Source organism: Musa acuminata, chromosome BXJ2-11 (genome assembly GCF_036884655.1).
Source record: "Musa acuminata AAA Group cultivar baxijiao chromosome BXJ2-11, Cavendish_Baxijiao_AAA, whole genome shotgun sequence".
NCBI classification, from domain to species: domain Eukaryota; kingdom Viridiplantae; phylum Streptophyta; class Magnoliopsida; order Zingiberales; family Musaceae; genus Musa; species Musa acuminata.
This window is the reverse complement of record NC_088348.1, coordinates 28,995,001-29,019,314: the sequence shown is the minus strand read 5'-3', so window position 1 is coordinate 29,019,314 and position 24,314 is coordinate 28,995,001. Positions and strand designations below refer to the sequence as shown.

The 24,314-nt window shown below is 35.8% G+C and overlaps 3 protein-coding genes across 3 annotated transcripts; all 3 read left to right on the top strand.

Annotated features, from left to right (window-relative positions):
* The first annotated feature begins 137 nt into the window (after positions 1-137).
* LOC135627586 (uncharacterized) lies at positions 138-13,413 on the top strand. The gene is made up of 7 exons (XM_065133710.1): positions 138-431; positions 3,001-3,362; positions 3,591-3,739; positions 5,195-5,293; positions 7,183-7,274; positions 8,531-8,631; positions 10,888-13,413. The coding sequence occupies exons 1-7, from the start codon at positions 138-140 to the stop codon at positions 11,099-11,101; spliced, it is 1,311 nt and encodes a 436-aa protein (XP_064989782.1). The 3' UTR covers positions 11,102-13,413.
* Positions 13,414-13,514: 101 nt separating this feature from the next.
* On the top strand, positions 13,515-14,668 carry LOC135627259 (ACT domain-containing protein ACR4-like). The gene is made up of 3 exons (XM_065133280.1): positions 13,515-13,856; positions 13,935-14,039; positions 14,124-14,668. The coding sequence occupies exons 1-3, from the start codon at positions 13,578-13,580 to the stop codon at positions 14,469-14,471; spliced, it is 732 nt and encodes a 243-aa protein (XP_064989352.1). The 5' UTR covers positions 13,515-13,577; the 3' UTR covers positions 14,472-14,668.
* A 1,491-nt stretch (positions 14,669-16,159) lies between these two features.
* On the top strand, positions 16,160-23,522 carry LOC135626677 (MADS-box transcription factor 8-like). Its single transcript, XM_065132170.1, has 8 exons — positions 16,160-16,418; positions 20,429-20,507; positions 21,150-21,220; positions 21,305-21,404; positions 21,610-21,651; positions 21,721-21,762; positions 22,944-23,068; positions 23,181-23,522. The coding sequence occupies exons 1-8, from the start codon at positions 16,234-16,236 to the stop codon at positions 23,242-23,244; spliced, it is 708 nt and encodes a 235-aa protein (XP_064988242.1). The 5' UTR covers positions 16,160-16,233; the 3' UTR covers positions 23,245-23,522.
* Positions 23,523-24,314: the final 792 nt, after the last annotated feature.

Here is a 24,314-nt window from a genome sequence, read left to right as displayed (position 1 = left end):
AAACTACATTGATCTTTAGATCTACCTTTGACGTTACATCCTAGACAGGGAAGCCAGTGAAATCAGTGAATGAAGGAACCGTGAATGGTTTGAACAAGTTCATCTCATTCATAGTAATTTGTCCTCAAACAAGTGAGATGACCTCTGAGGAACACAAGAGAGCAATAAATGTGGTGCAGAAGAGGACCAACCTGAGCTGGCTCATGAGACTGGGACTTCGTCTTCAACTCTCTAACAGCAGTGTCGTAGTCTTTGATATAGGGTGTCTTGAAAGCTCTTGGTTCGGTAAGAATGCGTCAGATAAGGATGAAGCCATTGGAAGCAGTAACAAAGACGAGCTTGTGGATTCATGGATTAAATACTTTGATCTACCGCAGTGGGTAGATTTTAATGCGTTGAAAGAGGACCAGTGGACGGAGTTATTATGTCAGGTCCTGAGTCTATACATTTGCTCAGATTCTGCACGGATTTGTCGGTTCTCTATGATCATCTTCTTCATAGAATGGGTAGAATTCACCCTGCACAGGTTAGGAAACAGTCGGTATTTACAAGGGTGAGATTACTTTGGAATTTTACTAGCTGAAGTAGATGAAAAATCCTTTTACACTCAAAAACACTATACGTGTAGCTCTAAATTTGAGTCTAATATATTTGATTTTGTATGATTGAAATATTTGGACATATACTATAATAGTTACTTTTATTTAAGATCATAACATAAATCATGGATGTTGTTAAAAGAATATATTGGATATTTTTCAAATAATTTAATTTGTTTTTTATTCATTGTATCTAATTAAAATTTTAAGATAGGATCGTAATACAAGTTTAAGTCAAGGATTCATTACATGTCAAAATCTAGATCGACTTGTTTCGACACAGAAGGAAAAGAGTTTTGGGAAGAACATGTAGATATGAGAATCAAACTGAATCTAACAGAGCAATGGAATCGAAATATCATTTTAGATTCTTTAAAAGACCAAATAAATAAAAAATAGCTCCAATAAATCTTTTCCAGAATCAAATTAAATTATGATTATACATAATTCTTATATCATAAATTAGAAATAATAAATAAAAAAATTATCAAATCATTGTCTTAATGGATCACTCCATTATAGTCGAGTCGTCATCAATCCACAGATAGAGAGAGTATAAATGAAACTCGTGAATGAGAGGTGGGAGAGGAGAGGATGACGATCAAATAATTTTAGCTTCTAAAATCAATAAATATTTTTTCTATCTCATACTTTTATTTATGATGTAAGAAAGAGTTTAGAATCTCGATCTAATAAACAAAATAGATCAAGAATTATTATAATTATCACCACTATCAAAAAAATTGGACTGAACATAAATAACAAAATTTACATAACAATATTAGTTAATGATTCTTCTGAAATAAACTTCTAAAAAGTCATTTGATGAATCGTATTGAAATATGTATATTGTTAACATATAATAATATTACTTATTATATTGTATGTATTGTATCACTGTGCCATTCAATTCATACTATTCTCTTAACGATAGCTATATAATATAGTGGATATAAAACAATTATGATAAAAATAATTGGTAGACATGATAATAATTAATTTGATCCATGATAAAAAAAAATGCTAATAATCTAAAATCAAATATTTTATAAAAATTAGTAGACACGAGAAAAAAAATTGTGTTTGGCTTATAAACATATATTTTTCGATCATGATATTATTATTTTTTTGAGATTTATAGGTGTATGATTTGACATGCTAACGATCTACATCGACTGTCCCTAAACAATCTCTTCAACTCCTATTAAATCTGTAATTAAATTTTTGTTGTTGTTAATCCATTAATATGTATATTCAAATTTATCATATTTTCAATGAAATTCTAAATATGAGTTTGACAATGTTCACTTATAAGCGCAAGAGTATAAATATTGTTATGTTGATATTATTAATCTACAATAGAGAGGCAATAATCATGATAGTTAGATATTTATATTTATATTCAATATTTTTTTTAAAATATGAATGATGATTTGAGCTAATTAATTTACGGTGATCTATTAAGATCTTTATCAATTAAGTTAACTAGTTCATAGTTTTAGCTAATAAAATCAATGAGGATGAAAGTAAATCATAATATTAACTTATTTTTATATAACCAATAAATAGTTTTAGTTTTTAAAATCAATAAGTACTGCTTTTGATATGAGAAAGAGTTAAAGAATCTCCTCCAAATAAATAAATAGATAAAAAATAGCATAATTATCACCACTTCAAAAGAAAAAAAAAGACTGAGCAAAAATAATAAAATTTACACAATGGTCTTAGTTAATCATTTTTCTCAAATAAACATATAAAAAGTTATTCAATGAATTGTGTTAAAATATGTTTTATTGTATAAATTTTGTAGAATTACCTAAGCGATAAAAATAAGAAAGAGGATGATAATAACATAAGTGATAAAAATAAGCATGATAGATAGACAAAAGAAAGATATGATAGTAGACGAACGAGAAGAGTGACAATATAAGAAAAAATGAGAGAAAAATAAATATAAAAAAAAAGAAGATTAACAGAGGACGAGGGAGATGATGGCGACCAGTGACAAGAGAGAAGAGATTATATAACGAAATGATTTTATCTTTTCATGAAAAAAAAAATCTGATTTAGAATCATAAGTGATCATTCGTCATATCGATTCAGATTTTTGATATATTATATTCAGAACAGAGTACAATATAGAGATATATGACAATGCTGATCGGTAGTGGATCGGATCTTTCGCCTCGAATCCGATTAGGAAAAAGAAGATAGAGAGCACTCAAGTGGAGGAGATAGCGGAAGGGCTCGAAGTTGGATTCCTGAAAGCGGGAGGGAAAAGACAGTTAACGGATCGATCGAAAGAAAACATATTCGTTAGCAAAGAACCAAAAGAAAATTTTTGATTCGACTGTGATCACGACCGTTCGTTTCACCGATTTAATGTAATCTCAACCGTCAGTCTATTGAACACGTCGCCTCTTTTAGGGAAACAGCCGCCGTCACCGCGCATTTAGGCGTCAACGATTTACATACTCGTTTGCCGCTGTCGCCGGTGGTTCTCTCCCTTCGCTTCTCGATCTCCCGTCTGCCGCCCTCGCCGCCTTTCCTCGTCGTTTCGTCGCCGCCGGTTGCCGACATGGGAAAGAGCGTCGGCCGTGGCGGTTCTTACGAGGCTAAACCCAAGGAGAAACCCTCCCCAGTCTCCTCCCACAAAGATGAGGCATGCGTCGACGCCGTCATCCAGAAGCGCACCCCCCTTCCCGAGTCCATCGAAGCCCAGCAGAAGGCGGAGCGCCTCAAACTCGACGGGGAACCCATTAGGTACGTGTTCTTTCCCTTTAGTTTAAGGTTCCTGGTCTTTTCTAAGTCTAAGGCAAACTGGACAATCAACTAGAAGTCTAGAACAGTATTAATTGGTTCAACATTTTTTTCGAGTGAGTTGTTGATGAGATATTCTCTAGGGTTTAAGAGAGTAATCCAGGATTCGAGAAAGTCAAAGGAAAACAATCTAAAAAGCATTTGTGATGTTTTTGCATTTGAGGTCATCAGGTCCACCTCCATAAACTCTACATCCAAAGGAGGAGGGAACATCAGGTCCACCTCCATCAATGGCGTGAAGCTCTACTCCCTCTCGAGCCAGCGCTCCGTGGCCACTTGGCTTCCGCCCAAGAAGCTCAGAGCCCTTCGCAAAGACAAAGGTATCTTCTCTTACATCCTCTCTCTCGTTTTATTATCATGTTCGCCTTCTTCTTGGTAGAAGACTTTCGACCTCGCAGTTAACTATTGAAATTATGTTTGCTGTTGACGTTCTTAAGAGAATTTTTTATCAGAAACACCTCTCTGTTCATCAGCGAAAAAAATTTGACTTGTTCTAAACTAATGGCTCATTGTATTAAGATTTACTATATGATTTAGAAAGAGGAGATCTTGGAACAGAAGGTAATTTGGAACAAAGGTAAAGGAAAACACTTGATGGATTTTTTGTTGAGTTTGAGGTACCCTGCCTTCTGCTATGTGGATGCACTTCTCGATGTTGGTGTCGAGGTACTCCTCGTTGTTGTACAAGGGGAGTTTGGCCTTGGGTTTAGCGTCAGGAACGGCTATGGATGGTTCTCTCTATCATGGTGTCAATTAGTGGTGCCAATAGGATGGATAAGGGATGGTGAGGGAAGCAGAGGGTAGACCGGAGACCAAAGGGACAGAGCCACTAATTTCAGTAGCAATGAAACATATAAATCGTGGTTGATATATGCATTGTGTGAGACTGCTGTTGTTTCCCCTTAAAACAAGGACCAATGTGTTTGAAGGAAGATGGTTAGTGATGGTTTAATTGTATTGATTTGGTGAATTTCAATGGCTTTGATTACATCTGATACAGATTTTCCTTTTATCCCCTGATAAATACACCTTTGTGAAATTTGATATATAGCTAAGAAGAGCATTTGAAATTAATTAAGTTCTCAGAATATCTTTGAGCAATCATTTATCAAATTCTATAAAAATGATACCTACTGTATTCTCTGGATACAATAGATTAATCCAAATTTAGCTGCAAATCCAGGGATAATAGCGAAGATTGCTCTATCGGTCTCTACCATGTTTACTGTCATTGATTAATTGCTACGTCATAGAACAACATGATAATCTCTTCTCTTTTAACACATGACTTTTTGCTCCCTCCTGTACCCACTTTTGAGCTGTATATATAAATTTGTCATTCATGTTACATATGTTCAAACTATATTGACTGCTATCGTGTTTTGGTGTTACCTTTTTCTTGTTTTGCTCCTGAACTTAGTTATTACTTATAACGACACTTATACCCTTTTACTGTCTTGGGATATCAGATAGTAAGGAAAAAGACATTTTCTTTATTGACCAAGTCAAGGTTGGATTTTCAGTTCATTACCTTTCTGTCACATATTATATTGCATTTTATATTTCAACTCAATGCAAATCTTCTTTTCTTTTATTTAACAAATTCCCAGCAACTGCAGAAACATCAAAGACGTTGTTGAACAAATTTGAGATTTATTGTTAAAGATTTGTTCTTTATTCTTATTTTATACAAGTCTCGTTATCCTGTTTTCTATATTTGTCTGACAAATTTTCTGAGCTTATTTGATTAAGATTTTTCATGAATCATCAAACAGATTACATGCAGAGGGTGGACTTAATTCAAGATTTAAGATTTGAGACTGCAACTACCAAGATAAAGGTGACTCCTGATGGTGACTATGTCATTGCATCAGGTATGAATAGCTAAATTAACATGTGTTGATAACTTTTATGTACAAATATATTTTCTATTAGATTTCTGTTTGTTTTGCCTTTGTGTATATGTGTCTATGTGTTTATGCACTGACATATGAATGCATGTGTACATGCCCATGATGGATTGTCTTAACATATTATCTATTTTTGTTCTTGCTCCTCTGCATAATCTGTTTCTGACTATTTAAAACATGTTATGCTAATATTTATGACTTAATATGTGAAATTTTTTATATTGTGATGGAGTATGCATTATATTTGGATTTTGGAATAATAATAAATTTCTAACCGACATAAATCACTTTCTTACTTATGCTTTCTCCAACTTTTAAGCATACAAAACTTGACCTGTAACATTTCATTGTCAAAAATTTTAAGTATGCTACTCATTAGAATAAGTTATTGTCAACTATGTTAGTGAGTTGATTTTAGAAAAAATCTACTTAAAATTTCTTGATCCCAAATGTCTCCATGATTGCTGCTATTCTCTTTGTTTGAATGGCTTGGGCCTTACGCCTAATACCGTTCCTATTTCATACACCTTGGCTGCGTTGTTAATAATAAAATAATAAAAGAAAAATATGTACTATTTTGCCTCTACCATTATTTATGGCCACATCTTTCCCTTTGGTTTTTTGGTCGGTGGCAAATGTTTAGAGATATGAAATGAGTCTCTTGGAGGTATAGCTGCTGAAACTACAATGAAAATTTGCACAGATGACGAAACTGAGATTCAGAAAACTGATTGTACTGGTCGATATGGGTTAGCTTTTCTCTGTTCGAGCCAAGTTGGTACATGGACTGGACAATTTCGTTGCATCCGGTTGAAATTTGATCCAGCATATATAACTGTATCAGGTGGTAGACCTACCACCACACATATTTTGCTTTTTCTTGGTTTGCTTTCTTTCCTTCTTTCTTCCACATGCTCTCTCTCTTAGGCATCTTTCTTATGGTTCTCTCTTTCTCTCGTCTTCCTCCTTGTCGAATCACTGCTGTTGCTTCCTCCTGTCTGCCTCATCGCTGCTACCTTGTTCTGTTTGTTGCATCGCAGCCAACCCCCCTCCCTTCCTTTCTGAATGATTCTCCTCCTTCCCCACCTCTTCTCTTCTAATCTCAAGATGAGTATGGGTATTGTGTACTCTTTCAACTTGGGTTAGTGGCCACCTCCTTGATCCAAACTGATCACCTACACATGGTATGCCCCATTGTACAGGTACTGAACTGGTCCACTCAAAGTACTTGTGTCAGTGTCGAAACTAGTCTTAGAACCATGGATGGAACTTGTGAAGGTGACTTTGAAGTTCATGATTGAGAAATGAAGTCTATTAGAGATGCTTCAGTATTTGAATATGCAGATTTACCTTTCAGTTGATCTGCTATATCCTAGCACAGCATGTTGGTGGCTTCATTTATGCATACTTTATGTTGATTTTTTTATTGCGAGCCATAAGCTTGGATGGGGTTGCATTAGATAACAGACCATTGTATTTTTTTTTCATATCTTAGGGAAAAAAGTTAGTTGGGAGTTGAGACAATATGGATTGTTGTTCTTTAACCTATTCTTGTCAGCTGAATAAGGTATAAAAAATCAAAGAAGAATTGAATAGTTTGCTTCTTTTACTTGAGTTTTACCTTTTGATTCGAAGTGCTGAGTTGCTAGCATCACTATGACTAATGCCAATTCAACCTGTCTTGTTGTCCATGATCGTTAGGCCCAATCCATGTATGAGCTCATTCTTGTCACATCCTTGACATGATTGTATAATGTCACTTGATTTAAAATATATAAAGGTCTGAAAACACTTGTCTTATTCACTGTTTGGATCTCTATATGCTTATCATATGCAGTAAATTCTGATGTTAGGTATTTATCCTCCTCAAGTTAAAGTGTTTGAGCTGAGAGAATTGTCATTGAAGTTTGAAAGGCACCTTGTTTCAGAAATTATTAATTTTCAGGTATTTTACTAGCTTTACTTCTATGTGTTTTCTGCAACTCGGGTTTTCTAGGATATATAGTTTTACTAATGTAACAGAGAGGTCATATTTTGCATTTGTTTTGGGTTAATCTTCTAAATGTTTACCTTTTTAATTTGGTGATTTGTAAATTGTTTATATTTGATTGCATGGTTAGTTAGCTTCTTTACTAAATTGATCTTGATGTCAGAGCCAAGATACATATCAAACTGGACCAGAAGAAAGCCAATGTACTTTGACTGTGTTAGAATGAATTCCAGACCATTATATTGGATCATATTTGTCATCTTTTTGGGTCTGTTTTGGAGTTTTGGGTTAATTGTTGCTGAATCAGATGTAGGCAGAATAAATTTGTACTCGAGTAGTCAAGTATGTTTCAAGGTTTAAACAATTGAAAATATTTTACTTGTTTTCTCTGTTGTTCCAAGTTCAGGTTGAGTTTGAATAATGTCATGTGAGCAGTCAGTTGATTGATGGCTGTGCCAAATTTCAAAGTCCTGTATAAAAATCTTAAGTTTGGAATTGATTGCAGTAGTTACCAAATACCAAGTAGATAGATTTTTAAGGTCTTAGTTCAGTATGTTGTAAGTTTGGTTTCTCTGACCAAGTGATGCAACTAAGGTTCTAATTTAGTCCATATAGTAGGTAAAGTTAGATTTTATCATAGGCTAAGTCAACAATTTAAATTGTAAGTTTGAAATGAGTAACATCTTTTGTAAAGCTGAAACATACAACAAATGGACTAAAATATTAAGAAAATTGTCAGTTGAGCTCTCCTGTAAAGAAGCTGAGACTAGATATTAGATGATGCTGTAAATTCCATATTGTGTCATGCTCAATTTTCCAGAAAGTGCCATAGGTAAGATTGATCATCAAATGCCTGTTTATATATATATATATATATATATATATATATATATATATATATATATATATATATATATATATATATATATATATATATATATATTATAATTTTGTTACCAGCTAGGCTGCTACCAACATGTTACATTTGAACTTTGTTCTTAAGTATAGTTTTTGTTTGGATGGTTCTGTTGTTTGTGGTTCTTCTAATGCTTTGCGTTGTGTCTGTTAGTTGGTTTCATACGATGGATTCAACTACATTGTTGTAGTTCTTATTCTATGCATGCAACAGATTGGTTCCATATGATAAATTTTGTTGTTATCATCTTTATCGTTAAATATTTCTGCATGAACTAATAGGAAATTTTGAACAGGTACTAGCTGATGACTATTCAAAAATTGCATTTCTGTGTGCTGATCGATCCGTGTGTCTACATGCAAAATATGGAAGTCACTACAGCTTAAGGATTCCACGGTTGGTCAACAGACTGATAAAAAATTAATTTTCAAGATATTAAATTCACTTTTTTCTCTTGGCCACAATTTCATTTTCTTTCTGGATGGTAACTATTTTGTACCATGATGTTGCCGGTATATGTTTTTATTATTATTTTATCAAGTATCTTTGCTGCCTTTATGTTTGTCTGCTTATATTGAACAGAAACTTATTCTTCAAAGCTAAATCATGCATAATTGGGACTAATTTGTTTAGTTTGACATGTGATTTGCGTGATTTAACAGCACATCCATGGGCTTAAATGACAAAGGGAACTGTTATTTCCTAAGCTGGCTCAAGAATGAGACAATTTGGGGTTTCTGCTAATCTCAGCCGATTAAAGATGAGATGAACCTGAGCCTTCTACTAAACTCACCATGAACAAAAATATCAATTTTTTCCATTTCAGTCAGTTTTTGGTTGGTTTTCATGGTTCTTTAAGACAAACTTCTATAATAAGTCTGAAGGACAATAGGTTCATAACTAATTCGTCAGATATTGGGAAAATTTATCTCCCTTGTTAAGACTTGTTATGCTGCATTTTTTTTTTTTCTGTTGATAGGTCTCCTAGGTTGTGTGTTGGTCCAATGTTGTTTAGAGGTGCTCGAGCAATTGCCTAGGTGTCAATTAAGATGCTAGGAATCGTAGAGGCCTGTCTAATTAAGATGCTAGGAATCCTAGGTGCCTGTCTTGGTTCTGCATGGCTACAGACTCGATTCCCCCAAATTTGATCCAAAAACTGTTTGGCAGTAGGATCTGATCCAAGTCAATAACTGTTCAAGATCAAGGGCTTGTGCCTTAGGATTTATGGTCAAGGGATTCATCCATCAGTGGCCTCTATCATATTTGCTTGCAGGTAGGTCCCTTCTTTTCTTCCCTCCTCTCTCCCTTCGCTTCCTCTATCCTCTCTCTTCTTTCACCTCTCTCTTTGTGGATGCTCCGTCGCCACTGTCCTCTATTCACACTTCCTCTCTTCCCTTCCTTTCCTTGCATCCAGCATCCCTAGCATCCATGAGAGATGGTTGGGGAGATGGGTTCAAACATGTTGATGTTGTTTTTTGCATGATGACAATTTGACATGGGTGTTGCAGTAAGGTTACTAGCATTGGGAAACAAGGTCATACTTTAGACGACGAGCAAGACTAAAGTGCAAAAGCATCAAGTTCAAGGGTAGTGGACGTAGAAGTGGAGGAAGTTGATTTTGACAAAACAAAAGAATAGATGATGGATATAAAACAAGCGGGAGAGCAGATGAGAACATGTATGATGTTGATGATGTTGTGGATCTTGATGATCATTAGATTTGTTGGATTGGTAGATGTTTGAATTTTTATTTTGATGATTGAGTGTTCTATAGATGGCTACACACGTGATTTGGTGTTTGTAGTCATCTTGCATACGTAATGATATCTCATGTTTGGATTAAAGTTTTAAATTCAATATTTGTCTATATAATATCTCATTTATGATCTGACAAAAAACTTGAGACAACATATTGAGGGTTGCTTTTATATTCCACCTAAAATTGACAAACATGTTAAAACCTAGGAAGGAGAACAAATGAGCATGATAATAATTTTACAAAAATATTCTAAAGTAAACCTCATGAAGCTTATGTTTTGGTGACTTGTTAATTATTCAATATTGGAAGGAGATAAAATCTTTGTGCTTCCTTTGGAAGGAGGCTAAATCACAATCTGTTAATTGGCCTTCCTTGCAGTAATCTGGACGAACTGTAGCTAGCAGCTGCATTTTTATTTAGGTGGTTAGGCTTACTCTCTTGAGCTGGCATTTCCTAGCTCCTGGTGCCTATGGGATTTTGTTCTAGGCCACATTGATAGGTCTTAGAGGACCACCTATGTATCAAAGCTTTACTTTTAGGTGGCTTCTTATTTATTATTATTACTTTGATCAAAGGCTTAAAAAATAAGGTAGCTTGAAGAATTTAGTGGTTTCATTTATATGTTCAAACTATAAATCATTTATGTATATTTTGCTGTTCTGTCATGTGTCTTTTATTAAAGGATCTAGCAATTTATTCTTTAGCTGGAACCTCCCCCTTTTCTCTCCCTCTTTTTTCTGTCAGAAAAAAAATCATTTTATGGTTATTATGAAATTTGCTTCCTGGTTCTATTTACATGAAATATGCTTGCAGCATTGCTCCTTTTGCTTCAAAAATCTTGGCTTATATTTTGAGTATAGCATCATTCTAATTACTGGCTTTACTATTGTTAGGATGGGGAGAGATATTGCTTATGACAGTTGGTCCTGTGACTTGCTATGTGCTGCTTCATCCCCAGATCTTTACAGGATTAATTTGGAGCAGGTTAATTATAAAGTTTTTGTAATGAATTTAAATACTTTACTACTTTATTTCTTTTTAAGCCGTTGGTTTGAGATGTCAAAAAAAATAAATGCATTGAGCTGTGGCAGGGTGACATATATCTGATTTCTGTAATAGTTAAACTAAAATGAAGTATTTTCGTTGATTTCTTCTCTTATTCCTCCATTCCTTTTCCTTTGGTGTCTGAAGAAGAGTGCAAGTTTTTTTTTTTCTTGTTCTGGTGGAACTTTGGTTTGTTGTATGGTAGCCACATCTCATTTGTATGCATAAGTCATTTAGAATTGATTGCTTGACATGGGATTCATGATACTTTGGGACTAGGAAAACCACGTACTTCTAGAGTATATTGGCATGTGCTAGAGATGAGACTACTTTAGCATCTTACTAAATTTATTTTATGTTAGATATGGTAGAGTGGTAACAAAAACTCAAATTGTCAGTGGTTAAGAAATTCACTACAATAACATGCTCTACCCTTTTTTTTTAATATATGATCAGTAAGGTTTCTTGTTCGGTATTCATAGCTATGTATGTGCTGTTCCATGAACAAAACATGTTTTAACATGGAGTATGTGCTCCTTATTTCTTGTTTAGAGGAAAATCAGTTCAAAAACACTGAAGCAGTTAACTGCCTTAGAGCTTTCCCCCCTTTTTTCAACTGAAAGCCTGTTTTGCGTCCGAAGGATAGGGGCTCAGTGTGTTGCTACAGTGAGAGAGTGTAGACTGAACTACAAATCTAGTTTCGGTTTTGGACATGTACCATATTTTGTATTCTGTATTGGCAGTGATACCTTATTGGTTGTACATTTGCTTGGATTGACCAGGAAATTAGGACAAATGACCTCTTCCCAAAAGATGATAAGAAACAAAAACATGGGAAGGGGGACTAACCTTTTCCTTCTCTCCTCTTTTACTATGGCCACCTCAGATTTGATGGGAAAGGCATGTGCAAGAAGTTTCAAGAGAGAAGGGGTCTTTTGCAATGTCTTTCATGATCAAAAGTTACCTCTACTGGTATGCCCAAGGAAACAACAAAGTTAGATTTTTAGTCAGTTGTTAAACTTTCAATTGGGTTTGGCTTTTCCAAGTTTGGGGCATTCGTCATGTGTCCTCATTTAGAGTGGTATGTTGCACTTGATACAGACTATATACCACAAGTTTAGAATTCCCAAATTGAACATCTTCTCCACCTGGTGCAAAAAATCCTTGCTCCCAAATGGTTCTTTTCATATGATAGTGCGTTAATAGGAATCTCCGTTGGCTACTATATAAGCGGTAGTCAATTATTTCTGTTCTTTTCTTCTGTTTGTCCTTTTCTTGATTCACTCTAATGGCTGCACTGATATGGTGTCATTGATGCCAATGGCATATATAGATTTCGCCAAGTTGTTGGAGCACCATGTACTGTGGTGATAATATCCTTATGATCGAAGCATCTTAATGTACAAGAAAGCCTCCTTCAGGCAGTTGAAGAGAAAATATAGTAATGTCATTTCCCAATAACTTGTGGGGTGTTTTGTTAATGGGTTCAATATACACGAGAAATAGAAGGACTATAAATACACAAATGCATGCCTGTCACAAGCTAGCAGGGTCCATGTTGTTCCATGCCCAGGTTCTGTGACAAGTATTGTGGCATGGTATGTATTCATTAGATCAATACTTCAATGATTGTTGTTGCAACAGTCATCCTAACAAGTAACAACATATAGGGTTTGACTACATGGATCCATTACAGCAGGCTCTGTTATCACAGGTAATGAAGTGTCAGCATCTATTGTTTTGTAAGTCTTCACTGGACTTTTTCTTCTCTTCCTAAAATTTCTGTTTCGAATTCAGTTACACATGGACTTAAGATCTTTTTGGGGCATGTTCTGGCGAACTTTTTGGAATCCTGCTCATCTTATCCTTATTGAAGATACATCTAATTTAGACTGGATTTTATCTTTCTTTGAAACATCAATCATCCATCTCATTGTCCTTAAACCTTCTGCACCAACTTCTAATTTTTAATTTCTTAACTTTGATTATCAAATTGGTACTTGTTAAGTCATCATATATATATTTTCCTTTTAGTTGAGTAATATGGGAATGTGCAACATTTGTGGACGCAATTCACATGACTGTACTATTTTATTCTGTGAACAATGTACTGTTTCATTTGTTCATTTTGGGTATATATTTTTTTGTACTATTTGCTAGAACTTTTAGTTGCTGGAATGCTGCTCGGTGTTAGCCTGCACTAACCAGGCTTGAACTTCATATGGGTGATTTGTTGTATATTTTCCTCCAAATAACTTCTGCTTGTAATAACCATGATTTCTCTGCATGCTGAGCCTTGTTCCCATTTTGATGTCTTGCTTTCCACTAAGTTGTGATACATGCAAAGAGGGATGCCAGCCCATAATTATTGGCATGTGATAGAACAGGCGCCATACTTATATGTGAATGATGGTGATCCTAGAAAATGGATAATATACAGATTTTACTGATCCTCTATTGTTTAAAAAATCACCTCTCCAAAATCAAGGCGCTTCTGTTCAATGTTCTCAAAGGGGACAGCGATTCGAGCACTGCAAAGATGACGGTCTCAGTTGGGCTCACCCACGCAGAGCGAAGGCTACATCAGCTGATGTTAGATGACCGGGATTTCGAGCATTCTGTGGTGGCAGAAAAGCTCAAGAAGAAGTCAAGCACTCAAGTTACTGTATTGAATTGCTCCGATAGAGATTACACAGTGGTCACCGTGCGGTCTAAGGATCGACCGAAGCTTCTCTTCGATACTCTTTGTGCTCTCACTGACATGCAGTATTCAGTGTATCACGGCACAGTTGATGCAGGAAATAGTGAAGCCTATCAGGTATTATTACTTGACTGCCTCTTGATAGTTCTCACCGGAAGCTATTTAGGCTCTGCTGAAACCGACATTGGCACACAGGAACACTACATCAGGCCCAGCGACGGCCATCCGGTGAGCTCAGAAGCTGAACGACGGCGAATCATACAGCATCTCGAGGCAGCTATCGAGAGAAGAGCATCTGAGGTACAAATACTTTGCCAAGTACAAGTTAATGCACGTCTCTGGAGTCCATAATTCTCTAAGCTTGGTTGCAACTCGTGACCGCAGGGACTAGAACTGGAGTTGCATGCTGAGGACAGGATCGGTCTTCTCTCTGATATCACTCGCATAATTCGAGAATGTGGCTTGTCCATCAGAAGGGCTGAGATCACAACAGAGGGTGGCAAAGCAATGGACACTTTCTACGTGTCAGAGATGTCAGGCAATCTCATTGATGCCAGGGCTGTGGATTCACTTAGAAGAATGATCGGGCATGCAGCTCTCAAAGTGAAGCAGAGTCCTGCTCTATCCCCTAAACCTCCTGAGAAGGCCAATGCCACCACGTTTCTCGATGGTCTCCTTAAAGCATGGTGGTTTCAGGGATTCATCACTTCCTACTTCCTAAACTTCAGATAGAGCTGTAGTCCTGTAAATTCTTGTAGTCTCTGTGAAGAGAAGGAACTGTCATCCACCCTAGTGCAGATATACTGATGATGGTTCTGAGCTCTTGTAATCAGGCACTTGTAGATGGTTGTACAGAATGTGTGCATGCTATAATCCATGGAAACAGCATCGTGTAATCTGCACACAAAATCTAGTTGTATACCAGATGAATGAAATATATGCTTCACTTTTCATCATTATAGGATTGTCTATTGTGCAGATAACCCTAGTTCTTTCTCTGGGTCTTGATTGCTTTGGCGAAGCTGAGAGTTATCAGGCAGAACGAAAGAAACAAAATTACCCACAATCATCATATCAGAATCTCTGGTATCCGATCAACCTGCAATGGTGACAACATACATCAGTGTTATGGAAGGAAAAGTTTGGGTATCACTTCCCTTCTGTTCTGTCGTTTTCACTTTTGCTGGTTGGAGTTAGGATTCTCATTGGCTTGCATTACTTCCAGAGTCAACTTTGTCACTTTCATCATCTTAATCGTGACAGATATGCCGTGGATTCATGCAATTATGTCAACGCATGAGATATGCCAAACCATTCGATATCAAATCGATGTTATTTGGTATGGATGTTGACAAAGCCACCAGTTTAAGATTTTGAACACCTACATTGTACGTTTGTGATGGCATAGGGAAATGCACAAATTGCAGCCTCTATGCTAAAGACAAATCAAACACCATTGTTCTCTTGTTCATAGCCCCTAATTAATTGCGTGACAAATTTGACTAGCATATTAATGGCTCATGTAGTATAAAGAACATACAGTAAATGCGTTTTATGCTAGGATACCTAATTCACCATATTATATATAAATATCCAATTAGATTCACATATATCATTAGTATCAAAATGGTAGTATAAATTTGGCATAAACTCATCCCCAAAATACAAAAACTATTTTACCAGACTTAATTTGACTCAAGTAAACACTCTTCTTCCATCCATTGACATGTACTATGATCCAAAAGAAAAAGGATGAGCGAGAAAAGAGAGGCTGATTGATGAAGCGGCGGGACAACTCATTAGGCCAACAGGCCCAACCATGTGCTGGTGTAGCGTGGGCCCGCCCCGGCCGTGTGATCCTTTTTTGTACGCATCTTTATTTATACGCGGCACGTCACATCCTCAGACTGCAACGTCGAAGGTGCGGTCACATGACAGCAGCAGCCAAACCGTACACGCAAATTCTTACGACCTACTTTTACGCGCGCTATTTTATAATATATACTAAAGTATAAAAAATACTGACGCTCCACGCTCCAGAAATTGACACGTAGCTCGGATCGGAAACCACCACCAGCAACGCCGTTCGTACCCGTTTCGAGCAGCTACCCACGAGCACACCTATTCGTGTGAGGACGAGACGGGGAGGCCCCACTGGGACCCGCTTATTTTAGACCCGCTAAGGCCCGCTACGGCCTGACGAGAGCATGGACGGACGAGATGAAACAACGGACGGAAGGCAACGGTGGACATTAATCACTTGTTCGGGTCGATGCGTAGCGGAACGAGTGGTGGAAGAGTCGACGCGTGGTCCGAAGGACAGAGGACGTCCCCTCCAAAGCACACAGTCTCTCTCATGCTATAAATAGCAAAAGGGGAGGCTTTTGCTTCTTGATCTCGTTCTTCTTCGTTGTGCTTTAGAAGAGGTGGAGTGCTTCGTTTCTTCTCCTCTAGGGTTAGGTTTCTCGGTGGCCCGGGGCGGGGCGGGATCGCGATGGGGAGGGGGAGGGTGGAGCTACGGAGGATCGAGAACAAGATCAACCGGCAGGTCACGTTCGCGAAGCGGAGGAACGGCCTGCTGAAGAAGGCCTACGAGCTCTCCGTGCTCTGCGATGCCGAGGTTGCCGTCATCGTCTTCTCCAGCCGCGGCAAGCTCTATGAGTTCTGCAGCGGTTCCAGGTAGTATCAATTCCTCCTCCTTTGTTCTTCTCTATCTCCCAACGATATTACAGATGTGTTCTTGTTGCTCTTCATGTAGAGAGATTTGCTTCAAGCAGATCAGATCGGCCACAGGATTAGCTGCCGAACTAAGAAGGAAAACTGTTCCTTTGCTTGCTTGCTTCTATATATTTCCTTATTTAGTAAAAAGTTGGATATCATGATGCTTTAGGGGCTGTCTCTCTTTGTTATTTATAGTTTTCTTTTGATCTTTCGTACCAATTTGTTTACTGATAGTGAGAAAAACTCAGATCTAACATGCAGGAAGAGGTTAAGACTATTATGGCATATTTAAAAGTTTAAAAATGGTTTCTTTGATTCAGATCAAGGAGTAGGGTTTAGAGTTTGTTCATGTTTCCACTACTTCATTTGCTTTTCTCTTACCTTATGTATCTGATCTTTGTCTCCTAATTCATATACAGTTCTCTGAATAACTGCTTGCTATGAATTTATTATGTAACATTTCACCATCTTAAAAAGGAAAAATGAATGATCGATAGAAGTCTTCTATTAACTGAACTGCACAAAAAATTGGCAATAAGATATCTTTATATAGCCTTTACCATCTGCCTAATTGTTAAAGTGAGGCTCCTCTCAGATCCTTAGTCGAATCTCCTCTACTTCTCTCATTTTGGTCTTTAGATTGCTATGTTCTCATCTTTCTTTTTGATCTGCCATTTGCACGGTTGAACCAAATCCTGAGTTGAAATCATTTAAGGTTGAACTCTGGAATTTAGAATGTTATCTACTCAGAATATATGTTCACTACTATTTCTAAACTTTTTTCTCTCTCTTTTTTCTCTTGCTGAACACTGCGAGTCCTACGTATGTGCAGTTGTCTTATATCTGTGGATGTTCTTCAACACTTCTTAAGATGCTTGTATCGGTTGCATATTCTTTTCAATATAGACCATTAATGATTCATCAAACTCCTCACTTTTCCTTCCTGAGAGCTTTTCCTTTAATTTTTTTGTTCTAAGGCTTTCCAGTCATCACAGTTAAATTATATCTGATCATTGGAACACTATTACCTGTCTGTTTGAACTCAGAAGCTAACAAGTAAAGTGATATCCCCTTCCTTCATTCTGCTTTGCCTTCTACATCGAGAATCATGCATCAGGAATTAAGTAGGAGTTGATGTCGTCGGCACATTGGTCAATAGATTGCCTCGTGCCATTTGTAAGCTGTGATTACTTGTTTCCTTTGGATAATGAGAGTACATAGAATCTCGTTCCTTTCTGATGGATGACGAAAGCATTCATCAACTTACTTTCTGTCCTCAGTGGCTCAAATGTTCTTCCGATGTGCACCATTTTAATCATATCTCCTGCAACTCCTTCCGATGTACTTCCTCATTTAGCATCACTTGCTGAAGCGATTACACTTAGTCCTCCCCTTTGAAGAATGCTCTGTAACATAGTACTAGTACCGGGTTAGGCTATATGAAATCCCCTTGTCATATCCTAGGTGACTGATGCAGGCATAAGGGAATTAACACAGAAAATGTATGTTTGTTGAACTTCCGGAGGAGCCTTGGATGATAAGCGCCAAGACATGCAGAAAGTTATTACTTAATTGTTATTTGATCTCATCAATAATAAAGGAATTCATGGGGAAGTCTTCTAATATGGCAAGTGCGAGAAAATATACAATACGCATATGACCTTTCAAGGCTATACCATGCACATCATGTTTATATAATACATATACAAACGTAGTTGCTCTAAAGCATAATGATCAAGTTAAAATTCAAAGAGTAAAGCACACATTGGGTTCAGATGATAATGTAATTTGAGAATAAGAAGGCTCTAAATATTTTGGAACAAGCCAAAGCATGAGAGAGCAGGAGTGTGACATTATGTAGAATTATTTGGTATGTGATCCCAAGTTTTAAGGAAATTATGCAAAGAAGAACAGAATATAGTACCTTATGTATTGTTGGCTGACTAACAATTGAGATGTGTAGTATCAGGCAAAAAGTATGTAACAAAACGGATGGTTAGAAGATGTTAAAGTCACTTTCTAAGTTCATCTAGGTAAGCCAATGTGTGGAAAATGTAGGATTGAATACAGGACAACAATCCAATTATGAAGCATATTACCCACCTAACATGAACAAATTGTGAAGATTTAGCAGCTAAAATAAAATAGATTATATTCCATCCAAATTTTTTTCTACAATAGAAGAGAAAAATTTTAGGAAAAATGTTCCAAATTTAGTGATAGGAAAACAGTGGTTATACTATTATAGTTGAATAGAAGAGATTATGTAACTAACTGTTTGGCTTCTCATCATTAGACATTGGAAGTTTTGTTGGGAATAAAGAGAAATAGACTGAGAGGATAATCTTATATCATTAAGGATTGAAAGAGTCAAGTTATATATACTAGATTTGACCTATAATCTATAATTTTAAATAATTTTTAGATTGAATTGATGTATGACCTGATATATATTAACCTTGATCAGATTGATTCAGATTCGTCATCCTAAATTTCTGACAAGTTTTACATATCAAAGAACTGATGAAAAGCTAACAGCTACCAGTGAGAGATTAGTTTGTCAAAGAAGCAACTTGAACAATTCTTTAGGATGAATTGCCTATAGATAGTAACTATTTTGTTTTTCTAAGAAGCTATTCCTTACGCACAAAATGAAAAATCTAAAACTCCAGTGGCTTTACTAGGAAAACGAGAAGGCAAAGACGAAGTATAAACAAATAAGAATCATGATTAAAGATTATGGAGACATGAACTCTATAGCTTGGTGTAAAAAACGACCTGTTCTAAGGTGTTCTTTTTATGATTTATTAATTGATAATTTGACTCAAAATTAGACATGCGCTTTCATAAGATTGTGAAAGAGATAGTTGCTAACTTCCACTTTTATATGTAGCTGTATCACTTAAAAATCCTGAAATTTTACATATGCACGTGCCCCACTGATGCTAAGACATTTAATCATATTTTTTGTAATGATAAGTATGAGTCTCTAGTTCCATACATATACACATTGGCATAAAGATTTTATAATGTTTAGTATACAAAATAAAAAGGTCCCAGTTACTGTAAGCAACATCTTAAGAATGGATAATTCTTTACATTGATATTTTAATAGTTTGGAAACGAATACCTATGAAATTCATGTCAATAGACAAAAAGCATAGATAGGCAATGTTGGTATTACAAGGTATGAAAATAATATAGAAAGCCTCAATTCTATTATTCGGGTTGGACATACATGGTTTATCTTTTTTATTAAGATTGAAATTAAAAAATGTTATTATGTTACTCCTTTCGTAAAAGTGTGTTTCTTCATATGTGGATGATATCAAGTGAGTTTTCCTTACAATCACATATAATATGATCCATTTATCACAATTTTGATAGTCCATGCTTTATTTTTTTAGACTTTATTGGACAGTTTTAAATACTATGGTAAATGATTAATTGGGCTACACTTTATATAAAAGTTTCAAATGATAGATGGGATGGAATCAATTTCAATTATATTCTTAATATACTCCTTTTTTGGTACATGATAAATGGAAAGGATAAGGATTTTTAAAGGAACTAGACTAAACCGAAGCTGTAAAACAGACAATAAGTCCAAAACTAGGTCAAGCAAGTTACATATTTGCTATCTTTTTTATCTGTCATAGATTGTCCTTCAAATATAGTATCATCAAAGAATTTCAATTTTGACAAATTTGAGCTACAGATTCCATGTAATTTAATCATTTATTACAAAAGTACTATAGAAATGGAGGCTTTAGATGTGTTTTGGCCCAAAGTCCTGGGTGCAAGAAAGATATGATGAGTGGTTGTGGAGACATTATCTTTCTCCATGGCCATGTATACTGTCAGTGTGTACTCTTGTGCTTCATATGTAGTCATGCAAATTAAATAAAATAGTTTATCACTATCTAACATAGTTGTCATTCGTGTTGCTCCATTATTTGCATTTGTAGCATGATGAGAACACTTGAGAGGTATCAAAAGTGCAGCTATGGAGGGTCAGAAAGCACTATACAAGCAAAGGAGAATCAGGTACATGAGTTTTTCTACTTTGCAATTAACACTTGTAATATAGTTTTTCTAAAAATATCTTTTTCATCTACTTTATTAAAGTCTAGCATGCAATTCTCAATGCACTGCCTTGATAGCATGTGCTAAAGTCAGATACAAGATGGTAGGACCAGTTCCGTGAGAGAGAGGATGACATCTAGAAAATATTAGGAGGAACTATTGATGCGTGTTATTTGATCCACTAGTTAATTGTTTTCATGACATCTGATCACCTTGAAAATTATAGATGAAAAGGATGACCGAGTATGCAAAGAAGATCTGGGAGGGATCATTGAATATAATCTTATCTTGTAAATAAAGAGACTGATACCATGAAGACCAGTATGATAGATGCATATGAAAAACCAAAATAACACAGATGTCCTCATAAGAGTTAGATATTAAAAATTTTCCAAGGTAAAGTTTACGAAATATAATGTTCGGCTTGCTGCTGCAATGCATGATGAACAACATCTCATACTAGAAAATTTTCTAATGTTTATTTATCAGTTGAAATTGGATATCACAAGTTATGAAAACAATAACACTTTTTAATTGTTGTGCACCTAAAACATCTTCTGTATAGTACTTATATAATACTCCAAATGTTGGTTGCTTTTATAGTTGGTTCAAAGCAGTCGTCAAGAGTACTTAAAACTTAAAGCACGTCTAGAGGCTTTACAAAGATCACAAAGGTAATTTTACTTTTACTATTATGAAAATGCAAAAGTATATTTTGTCTAATTTGCTAATATTTGAAAGATTGGGTCCAATTACAGGAATCTCCTTGGTGAGGACTTGGGATCATTAAGTATCAAGGAGCTTGATTACCTTGAGAAACAACTGGACATGTCACTGAAGGAAATTAGATCCACGAGGGTATGCATATTGATATTCAAGCATTTTAATATTAATCCTCCGTTGCAGTGTAATAGTTTTTCTCATTCGAGTGTTTCTTAAACATATACAAACCTTGTCGCTGCATTAGGATCATAAAGATTCATGACAAGTATTATCACCAATGTGCAGGTATCCTTGGCAACATTAGCTTGATGATTAACTTTGTTCTTTTATCTTCTTACAGACACAACAAATGCTTGACCAACTGACCGATCTTCAAAGGAGGGTATGTAAGTTCAAGAAAATTTTTATTGCATTCTTCCAACGTCAACCTAATTTTGCAGCTCACTAACAGGAGCAATTGCTTTGTGAAGCGAACAAGGGTCTCAGAAGAAGGGTAAGATGCCTCATTGTTCTTCACCACAGTACCAACTTATAACAACAACCTTATAGTGTGACCAATAGCTTCTTTTTTGTTTATTTCTGTTCTCGTCATCTTCGTCTTAGATTATTTCAAACTTAAAATCCTGAAAAGAGGCCTCTTCATTTGTCAATAAACAAGAACAGCCTCAAATCATATGGATAGTCTTATATGTACCACGTTGGATACTTAAGAACACATCGATTTTTATTGCATCGGTTTTTACGTTCCTTTCCATAAATGATAATTTTATAACTGGACACAAAATATGTAGCATTGTCTATTACATCTTCAATTGTTATTCATAAATTTTTGGCAATCATTAGTTGGTTATAAGATCAACAATGAAAATAAAGCATTGTTATGAAGGTAGAGTTCTTAAGAACTGACAATTTTCCTATACATGCCACCATGTGTCGAGATGATTAGAAATGGAAGCGTGGCGAGTAATAAACAGAAAGAAGAGAGAGTTGCCTTTTACTCAATTCCACCAACATCATGAACACCCCTTATTTATTTACAAGGTTAAGAGACACTTCTAAATTACTTTTGTCGATCACCTTATATTTCTCAAGTAGCTCTTATCTTATTCAAGGACACACTTTGTAACTGACAGTACAATTTGCTAGATGGCTGAACACTTGCCCCATACAAGATATTAGGTGGTCATGTAAGATCATGTAAAAGGGTAAGACTTGAACCAAAGTTTACTTCTCCACTAACTGAAATTTGAACATTAGGAAGAAATGGAATAATAAACAGGTTTTTCTTTTGATGTACAAGGAAGGTCATTTAGCAAACTCTGATCGAGTAGATTTCACATTGGATCAGGTCTCTCCATCTCCCTTTTGACAGTTCATTTTGCTGCTACATTAGTTACCTATCTTCAAAACACAATTACACTGTCATATCATTTGCATTTCTTAACAGGCGTTTTATATCATGGTATATGCAAGGCAAATCGCATTACAGTTATCTCAATGGATATAATATTCTCGTCGTTTTATGATAGTCATATTGATGTAAATGCAGCTTAAATTTTCAATTATTCTGAACAAGGAACATTTAAGGTATATTATGCATCGAGGTATATAATATAGATTGCTATAACGCATGTTATGAAGGAAAAAGCTAACAACAACGGATGGTGAGTGCAGTTGGAGGAGAGCAGCCATGCTAATGGGGGACAATTATGGGAAAACAGTGCCCATCCAGCAGCTCAGCAGCCACATGGTGATGGGTTATTCTACCCATTGGAGTGTCAACCCACTCCACAGATTGGGTATCCTTTCCGAATACATTTCTTCTCATCCTCAGCCACATTTGTTAGTGTTTCAGTGTCAGAATAAGGATGCTGTAGTACATAAATCTCACCTCCTCCATGATTCCTGCAGATACCAACCTGATCAAATGCCTGGCACCAGTGTGAGCACTTATATGCCTGCATGGCTGGAATGATATGACCATTCTCTTCTGCAGTCGTACTGATCAAACTTCCACAAGATTAAAAGTAGTGAACTTCTGGCTGTGATGCTGTATTAGATTTTCTAATACATAAACTCATAAACTGATGAAGCCAGTCTATAATGTCTGCACTTTTTTTGGGGTATGTACTTGAAAGAAAGGATGCCCTTCTAGAATGCTGTTTACTAGTTGGGAAACAATTCTTAGTCTAAATGAAGACTGATTAATGATTACACTTCTTAGAGGCATGTATAATAATCTGCCTTTTCACAGTCGATCTTATTAGCTTATGTTGATAGCAAATAAGTACTTATGTCAGTTTGAAGACGTCCAAATTATGTGCATTGTTACAGTTGCAGAAAGTCTTTTTTATTGTATTATCTACAAATAATAGCCAAAACTACTAACATATCTCTCTCTATGGGATTGTCAGTATCCATTTATGATTAAACCTCATGTCTGCCTTTAGCTATGAAATCTACATAGGATTTCTGTCTTTGATATTTTATTCTCTTTGTCAAACTCATAATTTTTCATCTGTTTTTTTCTTCTTCTTTTTTTGCCAAAGGTTAATTGTTATTAGAATTTGTTAATTATTAATATATTAGATTCACACCTAACCAAAAGATTCCGAATTTGCTATTAGAATTTGTTAGTTATTAGAATTCGTCAAATCTCTTTCATGTGTATTGCTCTAATAATTGTATTGCAAGTTACTAACCTAATTTAATTTCTTAATTTTGAGAGTCCTAATACATTGATTTATGATATATTAAGAAGTTTAACATGTAAATCTCTTTGATTAACTGATATCTCTTTCTTAGACCAATTAAAGCAAAATAATATTAAAAAAATAAAAAATAAACTTAATCATAAACAAATAAACGAGAGATTCGAGAAAGATTCCGAATCCGAGTCCCGTCGATCCGATTAGATTCTCTCGGCCTCAGTAAAGCCTTCCACCTCTTCTTCTTACCCTCCGCCTCTCTCGGTCAGTGGGAGATTCTTCCTCTCTTTTAGATGTCGGACGACCGGCCGTCGCGGGTCTTCTATGAGCTCGTTGC